Source organism: Pelmatolapia mariae, linkage group LG10_11, assembly GCF_036321145.2.
Source record: "Pelmatolapia mariae isolate MD_Pm_ZW linkage group LG10_11, Pm_UMD_F_2, whole genome shotgun sequence".
NCBI classification, from domain to species: domain Eukaryota; kingdom Metazoa; phylum Chordata; class Actinopteri; order Cichliformes; family Cichlidae; genus Pelmatolapia; species Pelmatolapia mariae.
The window spans coordinates 23,879,742-23,890,224 of NC_086236.1; the positions used below are offsets into that span (position 1 = coordinate 23,879,742).

A 10,483-nucleotide genomic window follows, 5' to 3' on the forward strand; every position below is an offset into this window, starting at 1 on the left:
GGGGGTTAGGGTTTGATATACATTCTACTGTAAGGTTGTAAATGTATTTTCTTCACCCTAAAATATCTTTTGAAATGTATTTTGGTCTGAAACTAATAAAGATCACACTAAAGTGATGGTTCATCATAGAAAGGAAGGCCTTCTCTGAATGAGACAAACTCAGAATCTGTGTCTTTCTTTTCTTGTTTAGAGACTTCAGGAACTTAATTTTTTCCATATATGATGATGATGATGAATGAATTATGATCACATGCAAAAGATACCGTTTGTATGTTTAATAACATGAAATATTATTTCACATAACTTCTTACTTGTATAAGTGTTTAAAGTCAGTGACAGGTACTCAGAGATAAGGGTGCTCTCTGCTGCCCTCTAGACCCAACAGACTGTCAAAACACTTTATTTGTATCTAATTAGGGTTCAAGGTTCAAGGTTCTTTATTTGTCACATGCATAGTTATACAAGTATAACACACAGTGAAATGTATCCTGACACGCTCCTCAACATGTGCAAAAAAAGGGGGGGGGGGGGGGGGTAGAGGAATAACATTATAAATATATATATATATAGTATATACATTGGGTGAATGTGCAGTAGTAGCAGCAAGCAGGTGAATTCTGTACATTAATATGAATAGACATCTGACTATTTTACAGAATGGACAATATAAACATATTTAAAGTTAAAGGAATTGAGTGTCTGGAGGAGAGTCTCAGTCAATTATAGATGATGTGAGAGGGCGGGTGTGTGTGTGTGTGTGTGTGGGGGGGGGGGGGGGGGGGGGGGGTTGGTTTAGGGCCCGGATGGCTTGAGGATAGAAGCTCCTCTTGAGTCTCTCTGTCCTTGCCCGGATGATGCGGAACCTTCTACCAGATTGAGTAGTTGGAACAGTTTGTTGCCAGGATGGGACGGGTCCTTCAGTATCTGCGTTGCTCTAGTCCGGCATCTCCTGGTGTAGGTGTCCTGAAGCGGGGGGAGAGCAATCCTGCAGCAGCGTTCACTCTCTGGAGAGCTTTTTGGTCCTTCACACAACTGTTTCCAAACCACGATGTTATGTTCTGTGTGAGGATGCTCTCCACAGCGCCTGTATAGAAGATCCTGAGGATCTTTGGAGGGACCCTGAACTTCCTCAGTTGTCGTAGGTGATACAGGCGCTGCCTAGCCTTTTTGGTCTGGACCTGAATGTGGGCAGCCCATGTCAGGTCTGAGGAGATGTGGACGCCAAGATACTTAAAGGACTGCACCCTCTCTACTGGAGCTCCATTAATGATAATGGGCTTGTAGTCTCTGTGCTGACTCCTTCTGAAGTCCACCACCAGCTCCTTGGTCTTGCCGACGTTCAGCTGGAGGTGGTTGTCCTGGCACCATGATGCCAGATTCTTCACTTCGTCTATGTAGGCTGCCTCATCGCTGTTGAAGATGGCACCCAACACCACTGTGTCGTCAGCAAACTTCACAATGGTGTTGGAGCCGTGGGTGGCCATTATCATGCAGTTATAAGCATGGTAATTGTATAAATTGTGTGTAAAAGTATAACTCTTTAAATACACTTACAAGGGAAATTGCAATGTTTTCTGTTACTGTCTGATATGAATTGAATCTATGTACTATGTAGAGTACAGATCAGAGTAACATGCAGTACTGTAAGTGAAAGGCACTCTTGAGTTAAGAACACAGTATGGTATTTATTCCTCCCTCAGCTCCTTCCTCTCAGCTTGGCACCTATTCAGACACTCTTTGCACAGGAAGCTTTCTTTGACTAGGTAAAAGCTCTCTGAAATACTGACTGGTTTCTCAGTGGGTATCTTCTCAGCAATAATTGGATTCCTGTCCATCTTGATACTCTCCAGCTTTTTCAGCTTCAAGAGGCAGCCGGGGAGGCGGGTGAATCTGTTATCAGAAAGGCCAATGTGGCGGAGCTCCTCCAGTGCACCAATGGAGGCAGGAAGAGCTTCCAGCTGCTTGAGACCCAGGTTCAGTGTTTGGAGTTTATTCAGGAGGCCGAGCTCGCTTGGGAGGCTTGTGAGACGGTTGTTGCACAGGTTTAAAACCTTAAGGTTCTGCAGGTAGCCGATAGCCACGGGGAGCTCCTCCAGCTAGAAACAATAACACATTTTTTAACAGATGGTGATTTTGGTGCATTAAACATGGACATAGTTACGAACCATGGTACAATTTTGAAATGGGCAAACTACAGCTGCCAAAAGGCTAGTGACAGTTAGCGGGTCTCTAAGGTGTCCCCGTATGTTTGTGATTATTTAATGATTGGCTTTTGATGATTAGTACTTTAATCTAGAGATCTTATTTTTTAATTAATTTTACATTTTAACACTATTTTAAATAATTATTTAAAATAAGTAAACACCAAATAAATAAACCATTTATTTACCTACTTTTAAAGAGTAGTTGTAAACATCATTCATTATCTGTCATACTCACATAATTGCTGTGCAAATCCAAAACAGTCATTTTGATGAACTGAGCAATAAAATCTGGAATTTTTCTAATCATATTTCTGCTCAGGTCCACTTCATCCATGTGAAAGAGCTTCTGGACGCACTTTGGAACAGCTGTAACCCCCTTGAAACTGAGATCCAGTCGGCGTTTCCCATCCAATGTCAGCTCCACGCAGTTCTGGGCCATTTTCAAGGTGATCTTCTTACTTTTAGTCTCTCTTTTGGCTTTCGTTCTCTTGGCCATGCTGCTGCCGGGACACACAGTGATGGAGTCTGTAGTTAACCTTTTCCACTAATGCGCTGTGGCGACAGAGTTGACCGTGGAGCCAGCCTGTGAGATCACGTTACCCAGGCAGCGGTAACTGTAAAGTCAAGCTTTACCTTTCCTGTTAGATAAAATGTGAGTAACAGTATCATTTGCTTTGTTCCACGACAACACTGCTAACATGACAACAGAAATCAGAATAAGACTTGCAGTGAGTTTAAACTTATGAACCAGCATTAATGCCTCCTCACACCCAGTTCAAAACAGCAGGGAAGAGAAAGACAGAAGATACTTGACTATCTCTTTCCTCAGCCTAAGAACATTGCCACACGTCCAAATGTCACTGCAAAGAGCTGTAAACAGATAAGCGGTCAGACTGCTGCTGTTTGACAGGTAAAAGATCACCATGCTGCATCATGGCTGTCTGTCAGCTGGGACTCACTTGGGTGTGGCATTTGTGACAAATGTGGCATTTGTTGTAATTTGTTCCCAGGCGACTCCTGTTTGGTCTGGTAGCTTTGGTTATAGCTATAGCTTTATAGCTATGAGCAGCCACCAGTCACAGCAGGGCAGTTTGTTCTTTTAAAAATCTGTGTGAAGACATTTTAAAACAACAGCTTCAGTTTCCAGGAACTATCCTCTTTCAAATGAAGCTATGGAGGATTTCAAATCCAAATTACTGATAAGAATGAGCTGTTGATGCCTGTGTGACACCTACAAGTGTATGGTCAATTGTATTTTTTTTGTAAAACATTTATTAACCCTCTGATGCATAGTGGTCACTGGAGTGGACAGCTACTAAAACGTACATATCTCTTTAATGCATTGGTTTCTACAGTGGAACTGCATATTAGCCTTTAGAGTGCTCTCTGCTGCCATACTCCGTTGAGGTCAATTCAGTGTTCAGTTAGTGCAACTGCAAGTAAATTTCCTCTGAATCAAAGATGGCAGACAAACTGTCACCCCTGCCGACCTGTCAATCCTTCAATGCTAAAAGAGCCCAACAGGTAAAAAAAATATGATGATATGCAGTAACATCTAGGGAAGGATATTATCTGTTTGGAACAAGAAATTGTTATGTCTAATATGTAGAAAACTACGATTAACCATGTGTCCACTGAAGTGGACATCATGCATTACCCACTATATTTTTTTAACATAAGTCATAAATTGTTTCACTGTTTCTTGGGACTGTTTTGGTTATAAGTAAGCGTATAATTGTTAAATTTATAAGCTACTCATTTAAAATATATATTTTTGTGCAGATCAGCTGTAGTTTGAGTTACTATAATAATTATTTTATCATATTTTGTAGACTTCAAATGCAGCAAAGAATAAGGCAGCGTACAGAATAGTCCAGGAAATTCCATCCAGCTCAAGTGATGATGATTTCATTGATGAGTGCAGTGATAGTGAGTTCAGTGATAAGTCCAGTGATAAGTCCAGGGAGTGAAGGTATGGGTGAGAGCAGGAACCTCAGGCTATATGACAGGCTATAGCCTGTCAAATAGCCTGAGGTTCCTGGTTCGACAGTTCTGTCATCCACATGGTCTCGTCCTGTGCTGGCCAATCCCCTGAAGATGTTACCAACAGATGGGTCAAGAAGGAAAAAAAGATGATGATGGTCCAAAAGCCCTTCTTTGTGGCCCTTTACAATCAACACATGGGTGGGGTTGATCTTGTTGACCAATGTCTGGCAATGTACCCCCACAGACGTCGAAACAAGAGGTGGTACATCCCAGTGTTTTTTCATTTTTTGGATGTGGATGTAATACTGTCCTGCATCGTTATAGAACTGTGTAGACTCAAAAATGTTTCTCTTGTTGGAGATAGTTTGCCATATTCAGGTGTAGGATTCACAGCTAGGACTGTTGACTGGTTTTGTTATTTACGCCCAAACATTTGGGCTATATGAGTTGAAAGTTCCAAAAAATTGCTGAGATGTTTTTCAAAGGATACAAGCAAACAAGTGTTTGTATATTTACAATAGAACACAAGGTAATTCATTTTTACAGTAAATTCACAGTATTTCATGCTAAGTGCTCGGGCGCATGTAGTCCACTGGAGTGGACAAATTTATAACTTTATAAAAAAACATATTTTTGGGGAAAAAAAAGAGTTGAACCTTTTTTTTCATGTCCTGAGAAGAATAAAAGCACTTAAGAAAAAAATCTTGACCAAGGCTTTCATAATTCATGCATCAGAGGGTTAATGTAAAAAGCATTTTTTCATGGTGGTATTGCACTTTTCAAAGTTATGACGACGTAATTGCGTGGCAACACCACAAGGTGGAAGTAGTTGTGAGTGCGATAGGCCGTTGCAACGCTTCTGTACCTCAGACGAGGAAGAGCCTGCAGACCAAACGCAACTCATGTCTCCTGTCTCTACTTTTCTGTATAAAAACAGACCCCATGGAAGGCCTGTAACACCTGTAGCTGATTTGTCCATATTCTTGTTATTTATCTCACTGAAATGCAGCTCTGCCCAGTACTTTGTATTTGCCACTTTGTTTGAAATGAAGAACAAGTACTGCTGCCTACATAACAGCGAATGTATACATTTATACATGAATGTGAGTCCCACAGCCTAAGTAAACCATCTATACACATACTGCTTACATAGCAAATGCTGGCAGCTAATGAGGCCATTCTTGCTTTATATCTGAAAATACACCAAAACTAGATCTTTTTTCCTCCCACTGCTCCACCAGACCTCAAAAGTCTCTCAGTCTCGTGCTCAATCTTTTCGTCATTTTTAATGTTTACATTATTAAAAAAGCTTCACTAATGATGGGAAACAAAATATCCCAAACTTTGCTCTGAAAGACAATGAAATGGATGTTGAAAAAGATAAATAAATAGTGCACAAGTCAAGAAATGTGATTCCATGCACTAGTGACGTGGAATAAAAATTTGACCTTTGACCTTTAACTCAGACTCTAATCATTTCCAGTCTTTCACAAGCTTTGATGTGATTCTGCAGCCACACACTGATCTAGTTTCCACAAACACAGAGACTTCTGTCAACAATGAGTTTAAAGTGTCACATATTGCAGTTACTCTGCATCATGCATTGCTGATGTGTCATGATCCTGGCTCATGTTGACCCAGCATTCTTAGTTTTCGTGTATTTTTGTATTTTGTTCTTTATGTAGGCCATGGTTCCTGGGTCGTTCTGTTAAAATGTTCCGTATTTGATTTCCCCTTGTGACTTTACCCCCTGTGTATCTGTGAGCCCTCGTTTCCCCTCGTGTTTTATTCCATGTTTTCCCCAGCCCGTTATGTCTGTGCTCTACCCGTGCTCTCTCTCGCCTCCTGTCTGCGCCTCTGTGTACTTCCTGTTTTACTTTGACAGTCTCCCGTCCGTATGCGTCATGTTGTGTTTGCTCCTGCCCTGTCTCTTTACGATTATCGTCAGCTGTGTTCCCCGTGTGCTCCCACTTCCCTCGTTAACCCTCTGTGTATTTATGTCCGCGTCTCCCTCAGTTCTGTGTCTCGTTCTCCTTCATGCTGTGTGTGAATCTCCCCGTGTCTCCTGGTGTACATTATAATTAGTTTTTCCCAGTTTAGTTTTGTATTGTTTGTGATCTGTTTTCCAGCAATAAAGCTGTGCTTTTGAGTTCTAGTTCTGTCCCTGTGAGTTTGCGTTTGGGTCCAATTCCTGCCTGCAACACAGCCGAAACATGACATGACGTACTTTTTCGATATGAATACCACACAATCTTACCAGCAGGTGGGGCTGTCTTCATACATATAAGTTGAAGATTACTTTGTTACTTTTACATTTAAAACAGTGGGTCAACTTAATTATTTGTCCCATATTGTTCCATATTGATTTTGACCTGCTGGAAGCAGCCATCAGAAGATGGTTAACCTGTGTTCATGAAGGACTGGACATGTTCAGCAACAATAGGAGGGCTGTAAGATTTAAACAAGAATCAGATGTGCCAAGAAGACAGGATGGATCCATGCTTTCATGTTTTTTATGTCAAATTCTGACCCCATCGATCTAATATCAGAGCTAAAATTGAGACTAATCAGACTAGATGACGGTTTTTCAGTCTTCTGTTATCTAATATTGGTAAACCTGCAGAATCTTCCTCTTCTTTGGTGACAGAAGTGGCGTCCAGTGTGGTCTTCTGCAGCTGTAGCCGATCTGCTTCAAAGCTTGACATGTTATGCATTCAGAAACCTAAAGTATGTATCAGCAGCAGAATGGACCTGTTGCATCTTCACAAAAAATAAAAATAAAATAACTGAGCCTTACGCCGGAGTATCGTTGCAACTGGTTTACTGAACCTTCTTTCAGTGCACGTACAGAACATTGGTATCCATTTGTTACTGCCTCCTACAGGACACACACTTCTTCCTCCTTCTTACAACATTCATGCAACACAGAACCTATACTGCCTCCCCTGGCATTACCATTGTAACAACACACTCATTCTGTTTCTTTCAGAAGAATAACAGGAACTTAGGATCTATGTATCTATGAATAATAACTATTATGCATACTCATACATTTATATAACCAACTAATTTCTTGCGATACCACATCTCCTCCCCCCTTAAGTCAACAACTCCCTGGACTTACAAAATAACTGCTTATGTACAGAACGCTTAACAAGCATTCAACATGTAATTAAGGTAACCATACAACCATACAACTGTACATATGTTTCCTTTGTTTTTCTTTTCTTTTTTTTTTTTTTTTTACAATCTTTTTTTTCTTTTTTTTTTTTACTAACTAGGAAGGTACGTCCTTCCTGTGAGATCAGAGCGCATTGTTGCTCTATTCCTGGAAGATCTCACTCTATCTAACAAAGTCCTTTAAAGTCTCTGGTAGACGTCTCTCTCTCTGAGAACGTCGCAACACTGGTGTCAATGAGGGGTCTCCGGGAGCCGGAGTCTCCGGAGCATAAGGCAACTCCGATGCCGGAGGTTGTGGTGATGTGTCCAACTCTGATGGCAAGCAGCACTCAGGCACTGCTTCTTGGTCCTGCAATGGCTCCACCTCCCTGTCAGCTGTACTGGGAACAGTGTCAGCCACTCTTACTCTCACCTGATCCACGTGCCGCTTCATAGTTTGACCTGATCCAATGGTAACAATGTAAGACACTGGACCCGATGCTCTCACAATGACTGCAGGAATCCACTTCGGGCCATAGGAGTAGTTTCTGATGAAGACCTTGTCTCCTGGTGTGAAACTTCTCAGTCTTTTCTTGGTGTCATGATTTTCTTTCTGTTTCAATTGTTTGTGCTGCACTTTTGTTTTCACATCAGGCATGAGCAAGTCCAAAACTGATCTAAGTCTCCGTGACATCATCAACTCTGCTGGTGATAAACCAGTAGTGGCATGCGGTGTGATACGATAACTGAATAGAAATCGGGACAGTCTGGTTTGCAAGGTATCACCTTTGACTTTCTTCATCCCCTCCTTAAAGGTCTGGACCGCCCTCTCAGCCAGCCCATTTGAAGAAGGGTGGAAAGGTGCTGATCTCACATGGTCAATTCCATTCTGTTTCATGAATGACTCAAATTCAGCACTTGTGAAACATGTTCCGTTGTCTGAAACTAACATTTTAGGTAGTCCAAACACACTGAAACTCTGGCGCAGTTTCTCTATAGTTACCTGTGATGTAGAGGATTTCACAGGGTAAATGTCCATCCACTTGGAATGAGCATCCACAATGATCAGAAACATTTCCCCGAGGAAAGGCCCTGCATAGTCCACATGGATTCTGGACCATGGTGACTCCGGCCACTCCCACGGGTGTAATGGTGCAGTAGGTGGTGACTTATGGTGTTTCTGACACTCCTCACATGCCTGCACTTCTCTTTCAATGTTCTCATCCATCCCTGGCCACCATACATAAGACCTAGCCAAGCCTTTCATCTTCGACATGCCTGTATGAGTCTGGTGCAGGAGTTTCAATATTTTGTCTCTGCCTTTGGTGGGAATAATGACTCGGGCTCCCCAGAGCACGCAACCATCCCTCACACTCAGTTCCAGCTTTCTCTGTCGATATGGCTTTAAACAGGCATCAGTCTGAGCTGGCCAACCTTTTAAGGTGTACTCGTGGACTTGCGACAACATTACATCCTTAGCTGTCCAACGTTTGATCTGTGCAGTGTCAACTAATGTGTCATCCAGTACATCCATCATTAAAACCTGCTCAGTCATCTCTTGCTCAGGTGCTGAGTCTGGTACCGGCAACCGGCTGAGCGCATCCGCGTTTTCATGGTGTTTTCCTGGCTTGTACCTGATGTTGTACTCGTAAGCACTCAATGTCACGGCCCATCTTTGTACTCTCGGTGAGCCCATCTGAGGTATAGGCTTCTTTTCATTGAACAGTGAGATCAGGGGTTTATGATCTGTGTAGATCGTGAAAACTCGGCCATACAAGTATTTATGAAATTTCTTGATGCCAAATATCACAGCTAAACCTTCTTTGTCAAGCTGAGAATACTTTTTCTCAGCAGGAGAGAGTGTGCGTGACATGAACCCCAAAGGTCTCTCGCTTCCATCCTCCATCTTATGTGACAATACGGCGCCTACGCCGTATGGGGATGCATCACATGAGAGAACCAACTCACGGTCAGCAGAATAATGAACTAACACCTCTGCTGAGTTCAACAGGTTCTTGGATTTCTGGAATGCTTCCTCTTGTCTCTTTTGCCATGTCCAGCGTACCTCATGTCTCAAAAGTTCATGTAAGGGTGCCAACAGGGTTGCCAGGTTTGGAAGGAATTTGTTGTAGTAATTTAGCAAACCTAAGTATGCTTTCAGTTCAGTGACATTTGTGGGGGTAGGTGCGTCCATGATTGCTTTAACTTTCTTTTCCACTGGGTGGAGCCCCTGGGCGTCCACTATGTGCCCCAAGTACTCCACTTTCTCTTGCATGAAGGCACACTTGCACCTCTTTAACCTCAACCCAGCTTCCTCCAACCGGGTCAACACCTGATCCAGGTTCTGTAGATGGCTTACCTCATCCACTCCAGTCACTAAGATGTCATCTAAATACACCGCTACCTGGGGTATCCCCTTCAAAAGGCTTTCCATGGTCCTCTGGAATATTGCTGGAGCAGAGGCCACTCCAAAAGGCAATCTGTTATACGTGAACAGCCCCCTAGATGTGTTTACTGTCACGTACTTTTTCGATTCGTCATCCAAGAGGATTTGCTGGTAAGCGTGGCTCATGTCTAACTTTGAGAACTGCTTACCCCCAGATAGTGTGGCAAACAGGTCCTCCATTCTGGGTATTGGATACTGCTCCAGTGAAGCCACTGTGTTTACAGTAAGCTTGTAATCTCCACACAGTCTTATTGTCCCTGTGGGCTTCAGAAGTGGCACTACTGGTGCCGCCCATTCAGCATATTTCACTGGTGAGATGATTCCTTCTTTCAAAAGTCGGTCTATTTCCTCGTCGACTTTTGCTCGCATAGCAAAGGGGACAGAACGTGGACGGAAGAAGCGTGGAGTGGCATCTCTTTTCACATGAATAGCAGCTTTCATACCTTTTAGGGTGCCCAACTCCTCTTTGAATACATCCTCGTGTTTACTTAACACTTGCTGTAGTGTTTTTTCTGTTGTTTTGACTTGGTGCAGCTTTCTGCTGTTACGACTGTTTTTCACTTCACTCCAGTCCAATTTAATTTCCTCGAGCCAAGCTCGACCTAGCAAGCTGGGGCCGTCGCCTTCGACCACCACCAGGGGCAGATGTTTTTTCTGCTGCTTGTATTTCACGCTGACTCGTGTTACG

General features: G+C 42.7%; 1 protein-coding gene across 1 annotated transcript; it reads right to left on the minus strand.

The window, feature by feature from the left end:
- Positions 1 to 1,685: 1,685 nt before the first annotated feature.
- Positions 1,686 to 2,700, minus strand: LOC134635343 (leucine-rich repeat-containing protein 18-like). The gene is made up of 2 exons (XM_063484735.1): positions 2,440 to 2,700; positions 1,686 to 2,096 (listed from the first exon to the last, which is right to left on the minus strand). The coding sequence occupies exons 1-2, from the start codon at positions 2,698 to 2,700 to the stop codon at positions 1,686 to 1,688; spliced, it is 672 nt and encodes a 223-aa protein (XP_063340805.1).
- Between the last annotated feature and the right edge of the window lie 7,783 nt (positions 2,701 to 10,483).